This window comes from Strix aluco, chromosome 6 (genome assembly GCF_031877795.1).
Source record: "Strix aluco isolate bStrAlu1 chromosome 6, bStrAlu1.hap1, whole genome shotgun sequence".
NCBI lineage: Eukaryota > Metazoa > Chordata > Aves > Strigiformes > Strigidae > Strix > Strix aluco.
In genome coordinates, this window is record NC_133936.1 from 23,381,640 (window position 1) to 23,408,116 (window position 26,477).

The window sequence follows — 26,477 nt, forward strand, 5'->3', positions numbered from 1 at the left end:
GAATAAAATCTAACGTGAGCCTACAGCTATGGCACATTCTCCTTGAACCCTGTACTCGGTCTTGTGCTATAAAGGGTGAAAAGGATGCAGTCCCAGTACTCTGGTGCAGTATAAGGCAGAAAGACTCACTGTTTGAGTCTGTTTTTATTCTATGAGCTAATTTTATTCCACTGTTAAAGAATTCTAGAAGGACCCATTGGAATACTTAAAATTGTTTCGGTGAGGTCTATTCAGTGAAATGATGTTTTGGTTACTTCATTACAACAGATGTTTTAAGTTTCATGGAATTCTCCCCCTTCACCTCCAATGTTACTTAAATTTATTATTCTATTATTGGCCTTTTGTTTGTAATTAAAGAGAGTTTGCTTTAAATAGCTAAGTGTAGCTCAGTGATATGGTTAGCTGATTTGCTCGTTGTTGAAATGCAAAAACATGCAATGAAAACCTTGAAATTTCAACTGTCATTGTTTATTACTGTTTTGGCTACATTCTCTACAATTTCAGCAGCATCTTAAAGAGACAGTTAATGTTTCTTTATATACAATGAAAACAAAATGGCTTGCAACATCAGAAACAAGAGCAACAGTTTAACTGTACAATACTAAATGAAAACCTGTGGTAATACAGCCTCCTCCTTCTGCAACATGGACAAAATTACATATAGGTATTCAGCATCAAGAATGGGATAGTAAAAAGAATAGTGAATGGGAGAGAGATACACTGTTCTGAAAAGTAAGTTTCTACCATACAAGGCAGTTAGAAAATGTTTCATATTTTAAAATATCTGTACAAGCCACAAGAAACATTTCCTTGTTGATAGGAACTTCCAGAAATAGAGAATAACCATGAGCAACTTCTACATGTAGTATCAATGCGCTCTGCAGGTTGAGAACGCAATAAACTGACTTAAAGAACTGTACTGTGTATTGCCAACACAGATCAGTTTTACATGCCTTGATTGTTAATGAATTACCTACTCTTAATCTCTCTATAACGTACAGTTGACTTGCACCTTAAGGAGGTCATTTGATTCTTTCGCAAAAGTAAAAGCAACATCGTTTAGCAGCAATTAAAAGCGCCTTGAGGGAGACTTAAAAAAAATACAATATCCAATTAGAAAAAGCCATACTTTAAACATTTGTACAGGAATAAGTTGCTGAAATTTAACTGAAAATGTGACATCTGTACAACAATTTACAATAGAGCTAGAAGGGAATTTATCATTATTCCTGCATAGAACATTATACATGACCTGTTTGCATTTGGTTTCATACTGTTGCTTGCTTTTATCAAAAGCCTGGCAAGTTTCACAAGTTTCAATACCACAGCAAGTATAGTATTTTTAGAAAACTGAGCAGATTTCAAAATTAGCAATCTATTTGAGAAGTAAGTACCAGGAATTCCATATCACCCTTCCAATCTAAATTCAGTGAAATACCACCACGTTTTTGGAGGTACAAGCCTGAGTTGCCAAATAAAATACTACAATTTTATCTGAGGAATCTGATACAGAACATATCTTTGACCATTTCACACTCTTTACTTTGGTTTCAAAAGATCAGTGTCTTGGGAAGATGGCAGTTTATTTAGTTTATAACCAGGCACGGAATTTTTCCTGTGTTTTCAAATTTGCTCACTACCCTTTTTTATTTAAATAATGAAAAACTACCCTTCATGTTAGAACTTTCCAGTATCAACCAAATGTACTTTAAGTATTAAAAAGATTATTTACAATGTTCCCCAGAAAAAACTAAAAACCTTTTCTTCAGTCTTAAACACAGTATACCTGTTAGTGTGTAACAGGCAGTGTCATCCTTCAACGTTTAAAGGTGTTTCTCAGAAGGGTACATTTATTCACAGTCCATGATCCATTCAAATCATACAAATGACACAATGTAGGAGGACTTCAGTCTGAAAACACAGTTATCAAACTTGTCTTGTGTAAAAACACTCATATGCTTTCAAGCTCAAGTCTGCATCTGGAAACTACACAAAGGTATCATGCCATTCCTCAGTTGGAGAAATTTCAGTATGAAATAATGCTTGAAGTAGGTGGTGTAGGGGATGCTGCTAGCCCAGTCATATGCAAGTTTCCTGAAGAATTTGATCTCCTCATATGAGGGAGAAGATAAGGATCATTAGCCAGCTGGTGGACATCAAATCTATCCTCTTTTCGGTATGCTAAACAGCGTCTGATAAAGGCCTAGAAAAGAAATGTAAAAAGTTACAATACCATTACAAATAATTACATCTGCTTACAAGTAAACATGCATGCCCTCCTGAATAAACTAGTTTCTAAACAAATTCTTCTTCTTATGTAATTCAATTCAAATGACAGTGCAACATTTTACTACTGAGTCCAATGAAAAAATGTAATGTCACCACAGAAAAAAAATTCATCAAAATAATTGGCTTAAAATAATCACACCTCAAATATGTATTTCTGTGCTTAGGAACTATACTTACAAGTAAAACATTAGCATCTCACACAATTAGAATTCTGCCTGTGTTATCCCTGAACAGCTTAGTAAAAACCAGGAGCAAATGTCAGAGGACTGAAAAAGTAGAAAAGAGTTCAACAGAGCTTCTAAAGCTGTTCAGCTGTGTGGTAGATGAAGAGTATATAGAAGATGTAGGGACAGAATTTTCAACGTTTTAGCTGACCTCTGAAACAGGCATTACCACATGTGTCATGACGGAATAGAGTAAAACGTGAAATCTGACAATATGTTCCAAAGGGATTAAATAACTAATAGACTATTTAAGAAACCACTACCTAGCTGGAACTCCTTTCCCAGAAAAAAATCAATCCCATCCACTTAAAAATATCTAATCAGTTGAAAAATTCTGTAGTTAGCTTCAGGACTGTTCTTGAGACACTATGTTATCCTATGTTTAGGTCCATATGACATATGCCAATCATTCTGTGCTCAAAGTTTCTGTCAAGTCTTATGTCTAGCATACACAGAACATTTGGTCTCCCGAGAGCTTGGGCTGCAACATTTAATGATAGAAAATCCTTATTATTGCTGCAGAACTGAGCAGCACATCATTACTTAATTTAGAACTTAATTTAAAAGAATTACATATCTTTTCTTTGATAAATCTGTTCAGCTGTTTGTTCTTTGCTCCAATTAAAAACTGGAGATTAAAGGAAAAAATCTGTGATACAAGTTCCAAAGAAACCTGCTAGAATTTACTTTTATCATTTACATATCCAGCATGAACAAGGTACAAAACAAAAATTGTGTACATCTGTTAATATATATTCACATGTTCTTGGACTTTATGGACTTTAATCAAGTTCTTAACAATAAATCCTTCATAACAAATGAATTGTTAAGAGTTGCTTGCAAGATCCTCAGAGTAAGAGTTTGTGTGTAAAATGTTTGTAAAATACTTGATGCTTCTGTGGCACTGCAGACACATTACTGCGATGCAAAGGAGAACACTGCACAAAATCGGAAAAAGTGAAGAGGAGCAAAGGACAGTTACAGTCTGAAAACTAATTAACAATGCCATTTCAGGTTCCATATTTATTTCATCTCCATGCTTTCCAAATCAGAATTTCAGTTTACAAGCTGTTCTTTTCCAACTGCCAGGCCTATAAATCTGAAAGACAATTTGGATTCTACAGTCATCATAAATGGTCTGAATTTACAAGTTAGTCTGAAATTGTTTTATAGCATTTCCACCAGAGAATAATTTCTCCCCCTCTCTTACAGCTATCGTGACAATGTTAATAAGAGTGGAGAACACTGGAAGTTTATTTCAGTCTTTCAAACAAACAAACAGAACATGGAATGCACAGAGAATGTAAAATAAGTTGCCCATTCTCCATGCTGAACTGTCTACTCTTTCCCAACATCCTCTATGTAAAAACTACTAAAGACAAAGAAACACAAAGTTAAAAGACAGGGATACAAACTGTTAACATGTAATGACATCAGTTATATGATGCGTATTTGTCAACTGCATTCAAGGGACACAGTTTTCCCAAATGGGGGTGAAAAAATAAAACCAGCAAACAAAAACCTCAAACAAACAAAAGCCCGAGGACAAAATACAATTCTTCAACCGAATTTTAATAACCTTAACTGCAACTCGCTCACTAACACTACTTTTAGAAAGTATAACCAATGGAAATATACCATGAATCGTAACAGTAGGTTTATGTACTCAAAAGACTTATTATCTTGGAAAGTTACAGCCTCTAGAAATAGGTTTCCTTTCCCTTTAATCTTTAGAAGCTAAATCGCAATATTCCTAAATTTTTTGCAGCTTGTGTCACAAATCTAAGTATGTTTTGTTGAAACTTGAATGTATCACATATCTACTATATCTTTCAAAAATTGGGACAATTTTACAAACAAGTAACACACATATTATATTTTCTTCCATATTCACAGAATTGGATTTGTGTTATGGACGATCACAGCAGCAATCGTTTGGGAAACCACCTTAATCTGTTTCTGAATAGCTAGTCTGTGGAGATGAGTTTGGTACTACAGATGTTTCAAAGTAAGAATTTTAAATACAGGAAACATTGCCATCCACACCTTTGTGGCTGATCAACTATTTTGGCAGTCTTATTTCCTGAATCAGCATCAACATATCTTACAGATTCTTAATCTTAAGAATTTATGTTTATAACTCAGCTTTGAGTTAATACACATCCTATGAACTTTCAAGGGGAAGACTGTTAGCAGGCATATCCTGCAGGTATTTGGTAATCAAATAGTTCTTCAAGCCAGTAAGGCTTCAGAGAATAACATTCACTATTTTCAGAAAGAGGTTGTTACTGTTAGCAGAAGTATTTCACAAGAACTTCTAGTGAGACAGCCTGAGTGAGACACATAAGGTCCTCTGGGAAAAAGTAAAACAGACAATTTTTGAGGCAGCCTACTTTAAAACTGCTTGCAAATTTCTGGAATACATATATATATATATATATATAGTCTCACTTTGAAGTACATGATTTTGAGAAGTTCCAGAGTAACTTTGCTTAAATAAAATCATCAAAATGCTAGGTCTCCATTATGCTTTCCTATATGTTTAGTTACTACATTCCACAGCACTCTTAAATTAACAGAAATTTTACAGTTGCATCCTTTGTGATGAATGTTTTAACTGTTACTCAGAAATCATACAAAAAGTTACCTTGGCTTCATTGCTTACAACAGGTTTGACAGGGAACTGAACTTCTGTGGCTTTTAATATTGTATTTTCTTGTAAGATATCTTGCTGTGATTGATTGTGGCCAAATGGCTGAAAAATAAGCACATGATTTTCTTCATGAGAGTTATCCAAATACTTTGATTTCATAAATATTTATGCTATAGTAAGTTGTTGCAGTGTTAATACAAACTGCTAATCATTCTGTAAATAAAAAAGTTTCAGTCAAGATTTTCTACATTTCTTGCAATATCAATGCACACCACCAAAAAGCAGCACAAGTAATTTTCCACATGGATTCACATCTTTATAATTCACAGTCTACTGGAAACAGGCATGTACACTAAAACTCAGATTTTCAAACAACATTTTCCTTACCTTTCTACCATAAAGGCATTGGAAAAAGATTACTCCAACTGACCATACATCAACCTTATTAGAAATCTTTGGTGGCTCTTTGCCAACTACAAAACACTCTGGGGGCAAGTACCTGGAAAACAAAACATGCATCTCAGTGTCTGCAAGTAGATGTATGACATCACTAGAACCTGCTCAGATTATACAAACACTTCACATACACATCTCTGATCTTTTGACAACTGTACAGTTGCCTTACAATCCACATTCCAACACCTTGCACACCTGTCAAAACTGAGATTACAGGTTTTTTGTATAGTCAGTCAGTCAAAGAGACGGTCTATTTCATACAAGCACAAATACTAACATTCTTTACCTAAATCACTAATAATGACTTTTTTTTTTTTTTTTTCAGTTGGAATCCTAGGTTAAATATGAACCTTCTCCATCTATCAGATAAAGAAAAGATGAAAGCCATAAAGGGCATTTTACAGCAAGGCCTGATTAGGAATCAAAGATAATGTACGTAAAGGGTCTTTATGTGATATCTAAGTTTTTAGTAAGAATGATGACATTAACCAGAGCGGTATATGGTAGACAAAGGTGATTGCTATTTCCATTCCTATAATCTGCAGGAAGCCATACTTAAAGAGCTGAAAGTTGAGGAAGTGTCTGTGCCATTCCTGAATTACAAAAGAACTGGTGAAATGGAACCTCCTTCAAAAACCAAACAAAACTTCCTAAACATATCAATATGTGGGAAAGTATTATTGACTGCAATATCTAAAATTGAAAACAGCATTAAGGGCTATTAGAGCAACTACAGACTATAGACATTCTTTTAAAAGAAATTTTGAAGAAATATTTGTGGAAATGGAAATAAGCAGAAAAATAAGATAAGAATGCAACACAAATGAATTTCATACAGAATCACAAATCTCTTCTGGAATACTCGTGTACAATTCTGATTACAACAATCAAGAAAAATGAGCTTTAAGTAATGCAAGTGCAAAGAAAGCTACTAAAATGATCTGAAGAATGGAGAGCCTACAATTCAGGGAAAAAAAAGCTATAAAAACACCAAGGAGCAAGTATTAGGAAGGGAAACAACCTACTTCAGGGAGGACAGTGTTGGCACAGGAACAAACAAGTATAAACTGGCCACAAATAAACACAGTCTGTAAATTAGAGGATTAGGTTTCTAATGATCAGAGAACTGAGGTTACGGAACATACTTCAAATAAGATTACTGGGGACAAAACACTAACTAAATTTAATACAAACGTCTGTAAGTTTACAAAAGAGATTATGTGACCTAACTGCCGGGAAAGGCAGGTAACCAGACCCAGTGACTGAGGAAATCCCTTCCAGGTCTATGCTGCTGACAGTTTGTGACATCTGCTCTGAACAGACTCGTGCCCCATCTCAAACTCACTCAAAGTTATTTCCCTCCTTAATGAAAATTCTGAGCTCTGAGAAAGTGTGAATTAGAAACACAGAGATTCATCATGAACCTATAATGGTCACAAAGACCTTTTTTGATCTCTTAGTTTACAGCACCACTAGTGCCTGCCACATTTTAGATGAAATTCAAAGGTCAATGTTTTTTGACATACATTCCTACAATAAAATATCTAAATTGGTGTTTAAATACATAAAGCATTAAGAAGAGTAGCAAAAGCCTACCACTTCTAAAATGCTTCAACTTGAATAATCATCTTTTCCCAGCATGTGCCTATTGGCATTTCTGCAAGAGTACGTGTGTTTTCTTTTCTAAAATATCTGAAGGAAAAGGCAAAAACTTTATTACGCACAACTTCTGAATATGGGAAAAGTTGCAGAGCAAATGGGAATGACACTGGCTTCTCTGTTTAGTTAAGTTTCAGCTCCTGACTCTGATCTTACTACAGGCAGAATAAGGAGAAAGCAAATAAATTCACAAGTGACAACCTGGCCAATATAGGCTTTCTATTCCACCCACCCTGACACAGCTACCATGCACCCAGGCTCAGAGAGCTACTGTGCCATGAAGAAGCTGCATCTTTAGAGAGCAAATTCTAGAAACAGCTCTTCTGTAAGCAATGAAATGCTTATTGTCATTCCTGTTCTGTAGGCAGCTCTAAAACTTCAGGTTTTTGGACAAGCATGAAAGTGCACACAGAAAACAAATCACAGCTGCTGAGCTGTCATTAACCTTTAGGATGGAAGAGTAAATACTCTTTTGTCCTAAGGACATTACCTGCTGGTAATCCCTGCTCTAAGATTTCCAAGGACTAAGCACCCACACTTAATCATCATAGCTCTGTCAAACATCTTCAACCACCTGCAGCCAAAGATTAAACACCTGCTTCTTCAGGGAAACCAAGTTTCTAAATCATAGTGATCATCTCCACATTTTTAGATATATGTATAAAAATAAACAACACACACTCACACTCTCTGATCTTACTCGTTACATTACCATTCTAACATTTGGGAATATCAACATTCACAGTACTGCACAAAAATCTTTGTCATCCATGTTAGTATTTTTAATCCTAGCTTTCTCTCTCCAAATTGGCTTTATAAGAGAATATTTATGAAATCTGAACAACAACCCAGAGTCTAAACAGCAAAATCAAACCAGGCATTACCAGTAAGTTCCTGCTCCCTGTGAAGTTAAATCCATTCCATCCACACCGTAGCTATCATCATCCATTATTTTAGAGAGGCCAAAATCAGTAATTTTTATTTCTCCGCATGCTGTTCCATCTACAAGAAGGATATTACCTATCCAGGAAAAAAAAAAAAATTACCTCAAAAAGCTAACAGAACACTTTATTTTCAAAACCAGGTTCATTTTTCAGGAACATCTAACTTCATGAGGGGTAAGTGACAACTTTACATCATCTTTATATCCCCAAGTCTGGAGTAACTTGACTATGACACATTTCAGTGCAGTCTCAGGACTCTCTCTCGAGATTATCATCATCGTCTGAAATGGCTCCCTCAACTGGGAGCTGGCTGGACAGTGAGGAAACACCAAAATGTAGTGAGGAAACACCAAAACACAGTAGTATCCCAATTACAATGAAGTTTCATGTTTTTCTGCCCAGAACAAATCCTACACTAGAGGTTTCAGGGCTTGTATATGCCACAAAATTATGCCAAGAAATTACTGCAATACTATGAATCTTATTCCCTGTGTTAAAGTTGTACAATAATTTCTTGATATAAAAGTTATTTGATGAAATTCCTCTGAGAACAAAAACTAATGAGACTAAGAAGACATTCCATACAGTTCTGTAATGTGAGAGAAATCTATAAGAACAATTTATTACACAGCAGGAAGCAAACAGGCTGGCACCAAGAGTTACATTGTAAACCCCACACTTGGAAGTGTAGCAGAGTAAAATACATGAATACAAGCCTCATTCATGTAAGGTGGTAAAACAAAGGCCATGGAATCAGGACAGAATACATGGTTTATGACAACACTTATTAGTCATTGTAAAGAAAACTCCTGCAAAGTCCTGTTTTGAAGTGCTTATGCTGGGGTGCTCAAAGCAATTGGTTACTTATTTACATCCTTTATAGGCTAAGAAATAGATAAGGGAAAAATTATTTACACATTAGCATTCCACAATCAGACAGGATTGAGCCAACTAATGATCTTATCTGTTTTATATTGCTAAATGCCAAGGTATGTATCCATGTGCTATATGATTTTTTTTCTACAAATTCAAGTCAAAATAATACAAAGTAGAAGAGTTATGACTAATGTTTTTCCAAAGAAAAGACAGATGATTTTGGCAATGAAACTAGAAAGAAAAAGACACACTTTTTTCAGTTGTTTACAATAAGCCTGATATACAGAAGATAACTTCGGTATTTTCAGGCATGAATTACAAACAAAGTGAAGGATTAAAATAAAAAAAAGATGACATTTTTCAATCATAACGTTCCTCATTTACCTGGTTTAAGATCATAGTGTATAATAGGGGGCTTGATCTCATTGAGATACCGTAGTGCATTTACTATTTGCATTACAATGGACCTAGCTTCCTTCTCTGACATCAATTTATGTTGCTTGAGATAGAAATCCAAGTCATTGCCTTCACAGTATTCTAACACCGTGCAAAACCTAGGGTAGAATTCAGAGAGACAAAATTAAATAACATATCAAACTGCACAATCAGAAATGGAGGTATGACAACCTAGTTTGATACTGGCAAGTTTAAGAACAGCTGCCTGAATATTAAACTATATGAGTGAAATTGTTAATAGAACACATGGCATATCTATTAGCTTATGAAAACTGGCATCAGTAAGAACATTCATACTCACCAAAAGAGAAAATGCATCCATACTGACGAGGCATTAGGTTAAAAAAAACCCTTATTTATGTATGCATGTTTTTCAATAGAAAAATCTATTCACTATCCCTTAAGATGCGACACAATTTCATGCAAAGAGGTGCAGTCCAGTGACCATGGGTTACACTTATGCTAATGACTCCTAATGTCATTTAGTCTTGGAAACTTGCCTAAGCTACAACAGCCTTTCGGAGCTGCCCTGCAGCAGCCCTCACTCTGCCCAAAAACTTTTACAGCACTGCATATTCCTTTCACCCTCAGGACACCCTGTAGGGTTTGCTGGTCAGGTGTTGCAAAACACTGTTTTCATCACTTTATAGAAGGCTTGCAATCTTTAGCTGAGACAAAATTCTGCAACTAGTGTGTTTTGTTTTTAAGTTCCCTTAAGGAAACCCTAAACGCTTTGGCTGAAAGCAAGAACATACTATTTTTGTTCAAATACTCTTCATTCTGTTTATCTAATATACAGCACTAAAACCCTTGCCAAGTTCTAGAAAATGTATCATTTTATGTACTTACGTATCTGTATCCAGGGAGAAGTAGTCATATAGTTTAACTATCCGGGGGTGATCCAGTTCTTTGTGTATTCTATACTCTCTGCAGGCATGTCTAAAAGAAGATGGATACATTAACCTTCTACAATCAATAAAATGCTATTCAATTTAACATATGAAGCGTAAGTCATTAATATTTACTTGTGGTAGTTTTCTTTCTTTTCATCCCTCCAGCTTTTGTTAAGCTGGTGAATCTTCACAGCAGCATATCTTTGTTCATAAAGATCAAAAGCCTAAAAAAGAAACCCATAAATATGGGAAAGTTATAACTGAAGGTGATAAAAATAACACTCAAAAAAGAGAGGAAAAAAAATTGGCATGTAATTCACAAGTCTACTGTAATGCTACCTCCCTCCATGGGTTAATGGAAGTTTGCTCAACCAGTGTTTAAAAAGTATACCACATTACAATCCTTCTGCCTATTCAGATGCCCTCCTTCCCACATGTACAAACGTACATAGATCAAACGTTAGTTTTAGCAGACCCAACACACTCTACCTTGTATACTTCACTGAAGCCACCTCGGCCAAGTAAATGGAGTAACAAATATCGTTCATTCAACGTGGGGTGATCTTTAAATCTCGAAAGAAAAAAAAAATTTCATTTAATTCTATTTGAGGTAGACAAATAGTCTAAAATGTAAACCTCTTAATATTACTTCTCAAATGGAGCTTTCTTTTGACTAGCAATATATAATATGCTGAACAATATTACACCATGTGTAACCTTATGGCACAACTACACAACATGGCCAATTTCAGTACCTTTTGACTATTCAGTATACAAATGCTATCATAACACCATTGTCAAACTGGACAATTTGCCAAACTTCCTGCTATTTTTCTCTATTTCTTTGAGGATAAGAAAAGCACCCTTAAATTTAAACATGTGATACAAGGGCTCTCTCTTCCTTGTGCCAAATTTTAGACAAGTCTCAAACTTCAGCTTTCTGGAACAGATGAGGAGGATATTCTTCCAATTTCGCATGAAACATGACCAGATTTGTTGTACATACCTGTCTCTTTTTAACAAAATGGATTTTATACAACACTAAGAAGTTAACAAATAACAAGCAGCAATATGGAGAAAACACTCAACACTATCTGCTCGTACTCTAATCAAAAGCAAGAAGAAAACACTCCTAAACACAAAATGATGCTGCAGGACAGAGAAAAGGACCACACTCTCTCCTGAAACATGCTTAAGACAAAATATATCCTTCCATCCAACCAGGGGGAAGGGAGGTGAATACTCATCACATTTTCTAGGGCAAAGATGAGACAACTATACTCATGAATCTAGGGCCCACTGCCAATTTTACTCCACAGAAAACTTTAAGGAAGGGTTTAGGGCTAGTCTGCCAACAGGTCATCCCATCCTTCCATGTTCTCTACAGTTTTTGAGGTATGGTCATAGATAGTCATGCATTTGAGGGAAGATGCATATTCTTGCTTACTGTGCTCCTTTTAAACATAGAACTTTCCTTTTCCTATGAAAATACATATTTCAATGATAAAGACATTTTAAAAAATCATAAATAGTAAGTGATGCACTCAGTGTGGAAGAAATAACAAATTTAGAGGTAGCATCATTAGGCGATTGATGTCATGTGACTAGCAGGCCAATTCTTTAAAAACACACTTGACAAATTTAGATTTCTTGGTCCTTCTATTACAAGTATTCTTATAGTAGGGCCAATCTTGTTAACCTTACAACCTTCTGTCTCCACTGCTGCTTTTGCTACTCCATGGGGATCTCTGTGGCTCAGAACCTGCACCTTGCAGGTAGCCCCAGCATCATGTGGGCTCTAAACTCAGACAGGGAAGCCCTAACCCACACTCTCACCTTGTCTTGTTATCCCAGTGCAGTTGTAAAGAACAAATGCAGACATATAACTTCACCCATCTCTAAACTGGGCAATATTTCCTACTCTTCATCGTCAAGGCTGTAACCCCAAACAGGTGAGTTTGCTGTCTACTTTATGTGTGGGACACTTGAGGAGGACATACATGGGTAGAAGGGTGTAGAGGGCAATGTTGCTAGAAGAAGAAAGAGGGCTCAACTTTGCACCACAGCCGGAAGCTGAAAACCCAACAGGATTTGATTCAGGACCCAACAGCTGCTTCACTTCAGAATCCTCTCCCTTATCAAATGGCCAAGTGGCCAAGACAGCAGGGGTTACAGACCTAAACTACTTCTCAGTTGCTTCTGTCTTCTATATTATGAGTGTAAGCTGCAGCTTGGCCACTTGGTAAATACTCAAGTCTAAAGTCCCACAGAAACATGAACACACACACACACACAGAGTTTAAAGCTTTTCCTTCTGTACCATAAAATGTGTCAACATTGACTGCAAAAAATGAGCAGTGAAGCTGCAGTATTCTGCTCGTCCATGTCCTGTAACTCCGTTTTCAATAGGGCCTGTAATTTGGACATTCTTTGCCCCACATACACAATATTTACACAGTCAAAGCCTCTCATTTTTCTGTGGCATTTATCCCTTCTTGTTAAGGATCCTTTTTTTAAAAAAAAAAAAAACTCCTTTAATGCAAACACTGAAGATTAAAAAAAGGTTATAATTTAATCTACAAAGAACTGCTTGTTTATTTGTTGTAGGACATTTATTTTTAAAATAAAATATTCTGCCATTGAATTGTAAGCATCAACACTCATATCCAAAACACAACACCAGTTTAGCCATCAATTAGCATTATAGCCACATGGTAACAAAAATTTTCTGTATTCCTGCAGGGTAGGTATGGGGACCATTAAAACAGTTAAGTACAATTTCACATCTTGTTGCTTTAATGTTTAAAAGTCTTAGTGTATATATAATTCTATTGTGTCTAAAAATTATAGAATAAAATAAAATCCTGAAGTCTTAAGCTACTGTTTCATAAACATTTACTAGTGCAAAAAGAAAGAAGCCTAGTCTCATCAACTCCTCCTTCCTGGCTGCTCATTCCACCCTTGCACTGCCCTCTCTCCTCATGGCAGCGTAAGCATTTTTGCAACTGGGGCAAAGAACTAGACCAGGAAATAGATCTGGGGTTAGAATTAATCCAGAAAAAGAAACCACAGGAGCTGGTTTTAACTTGGATCAATTTCCAGCTTCTGTTCAGTAAAGAAAGGCCATTGCAAGCATATGAAAGTAAACAGGGCAAGGGCATAATGAAGCAGTAAGGGATAGGCAGAACCAGTTCAAGCTTAAAGTGCTGGTGAAACTGTAGTGTTAGTTTTTGTATTTGTCATCATGGAAAACAGACTATTTTTTTTAGTTATGTAATTATTACTTTCAAATCTACACAGTAATAGCTAATATTAAATAACAATTTAACATTATGATATTTTGTCATGCAAGCTGAAGTACAGGGTAACATTTAATATAATACAAAAGACTTTGCATTTGTCTTTTTCCTACTAGGTACCTAGTAGGAATGAAATGACAGTGCAATAAAACCAAAACTAATTGTAACTGCATCACAAAACTGCTGCTGTTGCATCAAACCTCCCTGCCATTTTCTTGCATTATTGTTGGTTAAGTGAATTGCATTAGGCTCCCTTGTAAGTATTTTTTTTTAGCCTAGTAATATGGTCTAGCAAGTTTTAGGTCACCTGCACTATAAACTGTGTATACATGTTATTTCTTGCATATTCAATAAAACCAGTAAGTTTACCAAATTATAAGTAATTCTATTTTTTCTGAAGTAAGCTGGTGTTTAAAGTAGATACATAAACAAAGAGAACCAAAGAAAAATTTATGAATAAGCCTCTCTGTAGGTAAAAAGTGATTTTAGAGCATTATTTTTAAAATAGACATGCAAAATTAAGACGGTAAGTCTCTTACTGTGAATTATCTTCATTATTTATTCTTTTCAGTTCTCTTATGTGAAGATTCCTAACTCTTTCCAAACGTTCAAGTTCTGCTTGTATTTCTGCTTCCTCCTGCAAATGAAAAGAATGGAATATAAAAGCTCATTTACTCCCCGTTTGAAAAGGATATTTTTACCCCTGCATCAATACTAGTGGTGATGGAGGAACATTACATTACAAAACCCTGCTGAACTAGAAGAAAGCACTGCTTTTCTCTTAAAGCCAGAAAAATTCAGAAAGATAAGGCAAAAGCCTGTTTCAAGGAACCTCTCTGTCCATGAACCCACAGGTAATGGGATGTTCACAGTTTTGTTCTGCACTGTAGGGATGCTATTTGAAATGAGAGGCAGCTGGGTTTTGTACCTCAGCCAAGGAGAGAAATTATCTGGGAAGCGGTCTGAAATTGATGTACAAAGAAGAAAACACTGAGATATGTGCAGTTATAGATTTTGTACAAACCGACAAATTAAGAAAAGACATTTAAAATATTTTGAGGCTGAAGTGCAAATCAAAAAAAGAATAAAAGAGTAAGTCATTACAGCAGAAATGTTCTTAAGTTGTTGATACAAGACACCAAAACAAGCTAATTTAAAAAGATTTTTCCATTTTATTTTATTAAAATTACAAACACAGAATGTGTATTGCCTAAGATTTTGAGTGCAATTTCAAAAGAAGCATGTCAGGTATGAGCACATTCTCTAACTAATTTCAGCACTTAAAATTACCTCATCTTCAGGCTACATATTAGAGAACACTGAAATAGTTGTTTATTCAGATTCTCTAAAAAAGTAAAAAATTCATGATACCTAATTTGTGGAAATCTATGTATCTATACTTGAAGTGAAAAACGTACACTCATTGAAAGACACTGTAGAAAAGGTTATATCAGAGTTACTACCTCTAGAACTTGAAAGTATGGAATAAAGGGGAGAAAAAATTAGTCCATATCAGAAGCTCATAATTATGGAATTATTCCAGCTGAAAAGGAAAAAGAAGGCCTGGCATCTGGTATGTATTTTTTTAGTAGCATTGCCAGTGGAAGCAGTGCCCCACATCATCTCTTGTTATTTTGGCACAGCTTCTTGTACAGCCACATGGTGAACCAAACTGGAAAACTAATCAATCTTTTCTTTTTGAAAAAAAAAACCCAAAACAAAACACCCCTAAACAACAAAACAAACAAACAAACAAACCCCGAAGAACAAGCCTCACAAAAAGATACATACTTCACTTTTGAAATAAGCTAGATCAGCTCTCCAACCCAATTTATACTGTGACTGCACAACCTGGTGGTACTGGTAAAAGCAACAGGGCAACGAGTCATGGCACAAGGGAATGGAAGCAGAAGTCAGCAGAGGGAAGAGAAAATGCCATAAAGCTGGTGTTTCCAAACATTGTATATCATAAAACCACATCCTGAAACAACAACTGTATTTATATAATCTAAAACACATATTAAATGATCACATTTCCAATGAGTTGAGGAGTCCGGACCAGATGATTTCACTGGATATCCTGAATCCCTCCCCATAATCTAAGGAAAAACCTCATCCCAAAACAAGACACTAGATGAATGAACCTCCGTTCAGAAACCAAAAATCAAATTCTTAATTTAAAAGATGGACTAAATTAATACTAATCTGCTAGAAGATCTGGGTGGACCATTTGTTTTTCCTAACATGTATGTCAAGGGTTTTTTTTTCCCTCCTGTTTATACAATGTTAAACTCTTTTTTACAAAAAATATTTAGATTCATCCTTGCAGTTCTCTGTTAAATACCCTGAAATGATATGCAGTTCCTCATAACCCAATAGTCCTTTATAAAAAATTCTAGCCCTTCTCCTCCACAAAAGGCCACACACTTATACACACACAATTGTTAGTGTTCTTCCCAAAGGCTGACACAAAAAAAAAAAAAAAAAAAAAAAAATCCATCAGTTATGCTTCTTTTGGGCTTTTTTGTTCATATATTATGCAATTCAGTGGTTCTCAAAATGTGGTTCATAGGCCAGTGTTAGTCCAAAGAGAACTGGCTGGTTGCATTGTTTCCAGCTGTTATTTAGGACACTCAGGCTGTGAATACCTTTAAGCAAGAATGAACCAGCTTAGCTGCCTCAGGTCACTGCTATATAAAAGGAAGTGAGGAAACAAGAGCCTCTCTCCAGGACCAAAGCTGCTAGCTAGAAAAGAATTTCCTGGGGAGCAGAAGGAAAAGAAAACTGGTGGTGGCAGCATGTACAGGGCACCAAAAATAAGAGCACCAGGAAAGCATCTGGAGAGTGAAAAGGAAGAGGAGCAAAATAGCATATGCAGAAGGAAAGAAAAAAAACATAACGAGCAAAGAAGCACTAGGGAAGAAATATAGCCACGTAAAAAGATGATAACAACATTGTTTTTCTTAGTTAACGACAAAATCTGTATCACACATAAATATTAAAATGCAAGTATGTATTTTTATTTTTATTTTCAGATATATTCAAACATGATTTGCTAAGAAATAACATTTGTTTCTCCTCTGGCATTTAGTCAGGGAAGTCCCTTCTTATACTGAGTTCCCCAGCATTGATGCTAGAGGTGAAAACAGAATTTGGGTATTAAACAACTTTGAAACAGCTTCCTTCATATGTCACTGGAAATTTCCATTAGACTTCAAAAAAGCTAAAGCATGGAAAAAACCTACAGAATTTCATGTGAAGCTGGTGCTACTTCTAAAGCATTAACAATGAAGAACTATGTGGGAACTCTACTTCACTAGTGCCAACAAGTTTATACACTGATTCCCTACCACAAGTACATTCTTGTCATATTCTTTAAAAACAGCATCAGTTTTCTCAAGGGGTCCAGTTCAGTTTATTATAGTAGGATTTATAACAGGTGACTTGTACATTTGAAGAGAACAGGCCTGAAACAGACTCTTAACAACATTTCAAGGAGAAAAACACTATGACCTGTTTTGACTGAGCATCTCAAGAACTACTGCTCAGCACATAAAGGTACTTTCCTTCCAGAGTTGTGAGATATTTCTGCCTGCTTCAACTGTCATTCCTTTTCACTGGTTATTCCTCAAAAGCTTTTCTTGAATAAGCAATAGTTTGTTAATATCATAATTATCTCATTACACAGATTTATTAGAATGATGGGCTTCAAGAAAAAAGTACTGCTGTTTTTTTCAAAAGTCAAAACTGGAGTAAAATATCCAACTGCAAAAATATGTAAGATACAGAGAAAGATTTTACATAAAAGTAGGAAAATTATATTCTCTCTTGTGATAGGTAGCATGCTAACTGGTATCAACTGAAGTGGATACTGTAGATGATCAAAACATTATATTCTTCAGAAACGCAACGCTTTGTAAATTGGACCTTTATAAAGGTCAAAAACTAATGTAAAAAGCCCATATATCAAACTTGGCTGACTCCACTTCCTCAGCTCTGAAACACGAGCAGTATTGGCGGCATCATCACTGTTACCTCTGTTAGAAGGATTCAGGGAATCAGTACAGTGTTACATTACACTAGATGGACTCACTACTACTCCGCTGTACTCCCAGTGTTAATGTAAGTTGTACAAAAAGAAAAAAAAAAAAAGGAAAGCCACTATTAGGCATAAAATTGTACCGCACTTTTAGTATTACGTTTTCTAATCAGATAGCTCTCAACAAGACCTCTCCATACTTTGATAGTACTAGTTTTTATGGATTTGTGCATGGTAAAAAAAAAAAAAATTATCTTAGAAAAACAGACCATATACATACCTTTTTGAGATGTCCTAACCGAAGTTTGAAAATTTCTTCCTGTTCGTGATACTCTGCTAGAGTCAAACTGAAAAAACAGACCAAACATGTAATTATAGCTGTTATACAATGGTAAACAAAACAAGAACATTCTTACTTAAACACTACAGAAAATACAGTATCTTATGTTAATTATTTACTAGGGCTACATTTTTGAACCATCTGAACATCTTGGTTTGTAATTTCAGGGTCAAAACATACTTAAAAAATGCTTCTGTGTCTGGTATTCTGGAATACTACCTGCCTCTCCCACTGGACCATTTTTGTTCTCTCAGCCTGTTAAGATTATCTGGGTGCATCCTGAATCATATAATCATCCCAGTGTTTCAGCTGATGCTACTCCACTGCTTGGTTCTCAGCTCTTAACACTTAACGAACCAAAGGATGGAGATCCAGAAACCAACTAGACAAGACTGACAACACTGTTTTTTTGAGCTCTGATTTAAAGAACGTAGTGCAAAACCATACATTCCAACTTCATTAACGCTACATTTTGCATGAGACCACAAATTCAGTTCTGAATTGGCATGCGACTCTTGCTTGTTCTCTTTTCATCTTCCTTTGAGAAAAGATTCCTGGCTACAATTCATTCAGTGGTCCCTCACTGCCTGTAGACTTGCTAAGACACAAAGTCAGTTATCACACAGAGGATCTAGACTGTTCATACGGCTCAGTAACTAAGAAACCCGTGAAACGACTGCATGCAGTATCCAGCTGACAAATGAACAAAAAAGACATAGAAGACAAGCTACCAAAGAAAAGAAACTAAAGAGACTTCAAGTTGCAGAGAAGAAACCATACACATATGATGAAGGGGAACAGGGGATGGGGAAGGAGAAAAAAGTATGGCCTCCTTGAAAAGATTCACACAATGGCAACAGATTGAGGAAATCTGCCTCTCCAAGAAAGGCAAAAGGTCCCTTAGTATCAGATTTTGAGACCAAGCATTTATATTGCTTTCCTGGCAGAATGTCCTCTAATTTTAGACAATTTACACTACATTTTACAAGAGGCATTAAAGCAAATGTGAAATGGGGTGGCTCAATAGCTAGAAAAGCTGGCAATGCATTCTCTCTATAGTCCAAACAACAGCAAGAAACTTAAGAAAACAATGCTCTAAATCCTGCTGTAATATGTCTGCTAGACGTATCAAAGAGAGCATTAAGGCCACACTAGACAACTCACAGTGGCATCCCTGACATTTTTTCAATACTTCTACTCAAACAGCAAACTACTTTAACACGGATTAAGTTCTCAATTAAAAAAGGCAAAGGATCAATGCCAATGTGTACGAGGTTGAGTATTATTCCCTCCAGATTATTGTCTGCAGTATAAATTACAGGTTTATGCATTTCCAGAAACACAGATAGTAAAGTCTGTGTTTCTCAGGAAGAAGAGTATTTTGGTGGCTTAGCAAAGCTGAACCACAAGTAAAACACACTAAAAATATGAATTTTATTATATGACCTTCCAGAATTTTCAGCGAACACCCAGAGCCCTAAAACCATAGATCCCCTGAAAAACTAACATAATATAGGAAATCTGGTCCTTTTTATGAAACCTCAGCTATCTACACAGTGTTATGACAAAGTGCCCAGACAGCTCTAGCAAGTAATGCCTTCCAAAAAGTTCTTAAATAGCCCTCTTGAGCACACAGCACAAGTTAGAGGTCATATTGAAAACATTAAGATTCGAAGTCACTCTTTCCATGTTTCCATGCTATATCCCAATAAACGACTGTTTTCCATTTTTCTATTTCCTTACAAATCTAACTCTATTAGAGGCACAGCATGATTCACAGCAATTTGAAACTGTCGTTACTGACCACCACATTTTGGAGGAAGGCATATAAAATGCTGAACTGTACAGACGTAGTCACTTTGGATTTTGTTCATTTATTTATGAAGAACAAAAGTTTATTCCTTCATATTCAGAAACATTTGTCTTTTTTTTAGGAGTTTATTACTTTTTATCTATAAATATACTGTACTTTATATTCATATTAAAATAGCACACAACAAACAGCAGCAAAACAGTGACAGTGTGCGTGCTGTCTGTTTTCTGACTATAGGCCACCACCCTGCCACACAGGCTGAAAACACCCATCCTAGAGACTGCTTCCCATCAGCCCATCGCTTCCCACATGTATCCACCTACCGTCTTTTGCAGGGCAGAAGCATGCTCGAGGCATCTTCTGAAACAGAAGTCACCTAGGAGACACCATCATTTCCCACAGAAGGGGTTGCTCCTCCACCACCTGAGACACACAGGTCTCATCAGATGTGGTAGAAGAAACGTTGAAGAGCACAGAGGAGGGACATCGACCAGAAACAGGCTGCTGCCAACCACTAAATGAACTTAAATTAGACAGTCAAGCTTGACGCTAATCTGAGGAGCGCTAGGGAAGAAGGGCAGCTGGGAGTAGGCTGCATGAATTAATCTGGTAACAGTCTGGTCCTGACCATGATCTTTTCTGCTCAAAATTACTGTGCCGTACTTTAACTGTCCACAGCCAAAGGAACTACCATACACATGCAATGAATTCCTGAAATTCCTAAAAAAGCACTGGACATATTCTGTGTATGTAGTGTAATCTAGCTGTAACGTGTAGGGCCATGGTGTGCCACCTTTACTTGTCGCTGGAAGAAAGTGGACAGCTTACCTGGCCTGGAAGGCTCGATTATCACCAATTTAACCATTTTTTTTTCTTTTTTTAAATTAGCAAAAATAGGCCTTCCAGTCATTTAAACAATGTTTTCATTGCCAAATTCAAAGGTTTTGATACAGTATGCATGGGTAGACATAACCATTCTTCTCTGCACTTCTTCCTCACAAGTTCAGACAAAACCTTCTTCTATGATCAAAACACTCTTACTAGTGGGTACAGACAAGACCAAAATAACCAGAAAGGTCACATGCTCCTTGGTTTTCAAGATGATCAAGCCTGGCACATTTACAATCATCTCTCCTCCCACCTTTTCCTAGTTGAAAAATCATCCTGGATATATAGGCACAGCAGAATGCAGCCATGACCCCAAACAGCCATACACACATCCAACAGAAGTTTTTTGCTACAATTTCTGGAGCAACTCCTTTTTTGACCCAACCTTATTCTCACTCTAGTTCCTCGAATTTCTACAAGGATGGGCAGATACTGACCAAGTCAAAGCCTTCCATGAGGTCTTTTTGCCCATTGTTTCCATGTTTGCCTTAGAAAGAGACTGCCTCAGGAAAGGAGCTGTCTTTACTTGTCCTGTAAAGCCCAGACACATTGTTGGCACTTAAGCCTGAAAAAGTTTCTGAAAATATTTTTATTTGTTCCATACAGAACAGAATGCTCCCTGTAAATGATGCATTTGTTCAGCTACAGTAACAAAATCTGCCAGCTCCCTCTGCTCTCCTATTACAAATCTCATGCAGGGACAAAGATGCATGCAGACTCCCATGGAGGAACTGTGAAGCAGAGGAAGAGGTGACTGGGAGTTGACTACAACTGACACAGCTGAAGCTGCACCGGAAGGACTATGTCACCTAAACTATCAAAATTGAAATTACTTTTTAGTTTTGGTTTGGGCCACCAAAAGGGGAAGAATGGTGGAAAACCAAGACAGTGTTTAGACTCATCTGTTGCATGCTATTTAAACACCAAACCCACCATTCACTCACAGGACACTGGCAGATGGCCACTTCTACACTAATAACTTCAGCGCAAAAATTTTGCTTTTAAATTTGTATCACAGACCATAGTATATTCAGCTAAACTAAAACAATGCCCTTATTAAGAATGCCTCAGGCAACACCTTCAATCCATTTCAAAATAGTTAACACCTGTTTTCTGAATTGACTTCAGTAATACTATTTGTTACAAAGCTATAGAACCATTTTGTCTTGTCAGTACCTGCAAACACGGCAGTGGTGGAGACACTTGTTGCTAACAACTGCTATCAAGTTGTTTGTTTAAAAAAGATCTGCCTAATCACTTGCATATATGTTGTACTGATTTACTATGGGTTTAGTTAATTTAACTCAAGTAGCCCTGCATTTCCCTATGCCTCATATAAACAGAACATCTTCCATTTGGCTATACTAATTAAGATCATTACTTTCAAAGTAAGCAGGAACAGTGATAAGTACAATGTAATAGAGGGGAATCACATACAGCAGATGACACATTTACTCTAAAACGGAAGTGCACAATTAATAATTGTTTCCCCAAGATCCACAAAACATATTTAATTCTGTACTGAGAATCAGAGAGGAGTCAACACGTAATACTACGAACACGTAATACTACGATACAAAACTATAACAAATCCTAAATACAAACATTAAAACACTTTTCAAGTAAAGGCCTAAGATTAGCATGACGAAGCTTAATGATTCTGTGATCTCAGGACACATTACAGACCTTCTCAAAGGTCTGAAACAAAATCTGTAAGCTTATCATATAGGCAAGCAATCTTGTATGTAGATTATATAATGAATAAATTAGGATACTTAAAGGCACAACAGTTTGATTCAATAACAGCTTACATTTATGCTAGCATTAGATACAAACGGGCAATTCTGATTGTTCTCTTGGCAATTCCATAACCAGCAAGCATTTTCATGTGCCATTTATAATGTAACTGGTTAAGCCAAATGAAATGAAAATCTGAAAAGTTTTTGGTCATTTGGAAATTATTTAAAACCTGGTAACATCAAAAAATATTCAGAAGGTTATTATCAGGAATTCATCTTGTCCTATTTAACAATCAGAGTATGTCTTCTGTATTTTTTTCCCAAATGTATATTTTATCACCTCCTAAAGCAGCAATAATGGAAATTTAACATGAATGAAGACATGGCCAAAAGCTGGCAAATTAAAAGTTCTGTAATTTTTCATGTCTTTTCCATTACTTAAATGTTACTTTCAATAACAAGAGATACTACATTCAAACAAAATGGTATTTTTAACATGATGGTAATCTTTACCGTACTACTCAGAAGTATTAATTATGTTCTAAGAAGAAGAAACGTAGGCACAAAGTATGACTAAAGAATCAATTTGAGCAGTGACTCTTCAGCTCTCTACCAAAATACACGAGTAACACTAATCAAGATTTACTTACATCAGCCTTACTACTGTATTTTCATGATACTTTTGTTACAGCCGAACAATTTCAACAACATGAACTTTAAGAATGATGCATTACGCAAAACATATGCAGCTGTCTTCAAAGTGATGGTCCAAACGTATGTATTTTGCAGATCTAAGCAGAGTGATCTATTTACCCCCCAAGGTATAAATTACTACCTCCACAAGTGAGAGGTGACAACACATGTAGCCTACTTCTGCAAAGTAACACATATTAATTTGTTAGTCTTTTTAACCCTAGTTATTTACTTTTTATTTAATTGACTAGGAACAGATACACTATCAGCTGCAGCCTCTTAGCATCAAGGGCAATAACTAGTATCTCCAAGCACCAACTTCTTGAAATACTCAAATGTCAAGAACACATCTGTCTGCGCTTTGAATTATACCATTTCTGTCTGCAGAAAAAATGTCACTTGAAAAATGAAGAATTCTTTGATAGTTCTCAATTTTTATGTTTAAATGACAAAAAATTTCAACACTGTCAATATGTGAAATGGGATCAGTAACTTCTGACAGTTGCTCTCAGGATCTAACATTCAGAAAAGGAAAAAAATATATATTTTTTCTGTTTGTTTTTAGACACGTCTTCCAATCCTAAAGGCTGACAAAAGCTTCTCTTGTCAGCTAAAGACTGTTATATGAAAAATGAAATTATCTCTTAACTGAAGGAGAGGCTCCTAAACCAATGTGGACCAAGAAAAGTTCAATAGGTATCAGTGACATTACAAGAGTAGGAAACCAGAATAAAGACTCCTCTAGATCAGGAATACAGAAGGAACATTGCATAAACACAGAATGGGCTTTTCTCTGGTGACTTTACCAAAAATAAATTGGGCAATTGTATGACATCTTCATAGGCAGTGGTGCAAATTTCCCTAACATCAGCAAGTCGTCAGTGAGAATATAGCTGCTGAATATACTGAGTGTCTTTTTATGCTGTTATTTGAATAGAACTCACAGAGACAATATCTGAGAATTTATGTAAAAGACTGATTGAAATGTTAAACTTACAGCTGTGGTAAATTGGGTCTAACAAAGGGATCGTTTTCTGCCCCATTCACAGCTTTATTTTTCCTCTGCTTGGGTTCAGAATTGGCAGATGGTGCCTGAGAATTATTTGTAGTTGGAGGCTTTCGCTTGGCCAGGAGCTTTCTTTGCCTTTCAATGTCTTCCCTTTGTTGATTCACCCATTCTTGCTGCCTGTAAACCCCAAAGAAAGCTTTATTAAAGTTTCATAATGTTGCATTTTTTAAAGAACTATATTTTTAACTGATAAAGCATTAAGGAATTTTAAGAAAACTTACTGCACATGTGAAAATGTTTCCTAGGAAAAAGAACAACAATGTTCTTCATGAGGTGGAAAAATTTTGCTAAAGTTTTGGCACAATTTAGTTTTGAAATATGTGGTGTGGGGTTTTTTGTTTTGGTTTTGAAGTGTTACATGATTTCTGCATTAGGAAAAGAAAAAAATGCACCTGTGTTGGTGGATACTTTCTTTTATACCATCAAAAGAAATGTAACAAAGTCAATAAAAAGTACTTGATTTTTATAGGCCAAATACTGAATTTGATCTGACCATTCCCAAATAAATCATCAGTTTGGCTGTATGGCAATTACAGCTTTTATACAAAACACTTATACAGATTGTTTTTAAGATTGTCTTAAAAAAACAACGCCCTAGGCAATCACATAATACTAAGACTACATACTGCCCTTCAAAAACTAAAGTCTTGGTGAACTGCTTCTCTCTCTCTTTCCTCCCACCCCCCAAAGACTGAATCAGACTTGTTACCAAAGAACACCTTTTGAGGCATTGTATAATTATTTTACCATCAACACTGATTGATGGATCTCCCAGAGCCCTTTTCCTTGGTCCCATCTCTGCTGAAATACCTGCTGCAGAAGCTCCTTTCCAGGTGGCTGCTTTCCCCCATCCACTTGCACTAAACCCTATCTGAAGCTGTCAGATTTGTCACTCCTACTTCATGGCACTGAGGAGCTGGATGCCTGAAAAAGCTGCTACAGTGATGGATGTACAGGCAGCACTTATGTGACCAATGAGAACTTCACAGACCTCATCTGTCCCAATGATCACCAGAGATACACGGTTAGCTGCTTGAAAAATCACTGATTTAGTTTTATAGGTCTTTCTACCAGCTGAGCTGAATAATTACATGTTGCTCATTTAGTACATTCATGCTTTTCTAAGGATAGTTAAAATCAAGTGAAACCAAACTGTCCCTTCAAAGACACTCAGCCTTAGTATTCTCTCATTTGATTAACGGAGTTCTGTACTGTATTCTCAAGTCTTCAAAAGTCAACGCAAAATACAACATATGAAAAGCTGCTCCAATCCTAGAACCTTAGTAATAAAAAAATCCACTAGAGGGAACTAACAATTAGTGAGAATTTTAAGAACATAGCATTGACTAACTTCACAAGATTTTGAAATGCAAAGCCATCTGTCCACTGTTCAGTAAATGAAGCACCATGACGAACTGTTGTAAAATGCCCCAGGCGTAATCTGTCTTGCATGCTCTTCTCTCTGCTTGCCAGCTTTTCCTGTGTGCTCTAAGAAAACAAAACAACAACAAAAAAAATCATATTTAGTAATACTAAAGTGTTCAAAAAGTCAGTAAAACACTTACGTTTTTTTCCTCCAACAACTTTCTAAGGGAGGGATAAAAGGCGAGTACATGAAAATATCTTGTATTACATTTATTCTAATTTCTGCAAAACTCAAACATCTGCAGTTGTCAAAACTGGGACTAATGACAATTTGTGCAAAAAAAATTTCTGAGTTTGACTCAGTTTTCCTATGAAGTTTGCTGTCCTTCATAATTAACAAAACATTTTATTTGTAAATACAGCAAAACTGATAAAGTAGCAGCATCATACAGGCATATAATTATGTCTTATGTATGTGCCTATGATACTAAACGAGCCTGCTTAGATATCAGAAAGAGTGCACCTACTTAAGCCTGGAAACTCCCTTGACAGAGCATCTATGCTACTACTTGTACCAAACTGACTGAGCTCAGAAATCTCTACGTGGGACTGCACTGCAGTTAGACTTAACTGCAATCAGATATTCACTTGCAGTAATAGAAGCAGATGCCTTTCTCAGAATCAGTCACTACTACCACAAGCATCCTTGGGATGTATGTGATAAACGACTACCTAGTCTGTTTCAGCACAAGAGCTGCACTGAACACTGCTGATGGACAGAA

At 36.1% G+C, this 26,477-nt stretch overlaps 1 protein-coding gene across 5 annotated transcripts in view; it reads right to left on the reverse strand.

The window, feature by feature from the left end:
- Positions 1 to 446: 446 nt before the first annotated feature.
- The window catches only part of TLK1 (tousled like kinase 1), a 71,043-nt gene continuing 45,012 nt past the window's right edge, over positions 447 to 26,477 (reverse strand). For all 5 annotated transcript variants that reach the window (XM_074829088.1, XM_074829091.1, XM_074829090.1 and 2 more), the window contains exons 10-21: positions 25,682 to 25,818; positions 24,259 to 24,447; positions 18,069 to 18,135; positions 14,289 to 14,386; positions 10,940 to 11,021; positions 10,583 to 10,674; positions 10,407 to 10,496; positions 9,486 to 9,655; positions 8,166 to 8,301; positions 5,554 to 5,665; positions 5,161 to 5,268; positions 447 to 2,203 (exon numbers count right to left, since the gene is read on the reverse strand). In XM_074829088.1, coding sequence (XP_074685189.1) covers positions 2,027 to 2,203; positions 5,161 to 5,268; positions 5,554 to 5,665; positions 8,166 to 8,301; positions 9,486 to 9,655; positions 10,407 to 10,496; positions 10,583 to 10,674; positions 10,940 to 11,021; positions 14,289 to 14,386; positions 18,069 to 18,135; positions 24,259 to 24,447; positions 25,682 to 25,818 — 1,458 coding nt within the window. In that variant the 3' untranslated portion in view covers positions 447 to 2,026. The remainder of the gene's footprint in view (positions 2,204 to 5,160; positions 5,269 to 5,553; positions 5,666 to 8,165; positions 8,302 to 9,485; positions 9,656 to 10,406; positions 10,497 to 10,582; positions 10,675 to 10,939; positions 11,022 to 14,288; positions 14,387 to 18,068; positions 18,136 to 24,258; positions 24,448 to 25,681; positions 25,819 to 26,477) is intronic.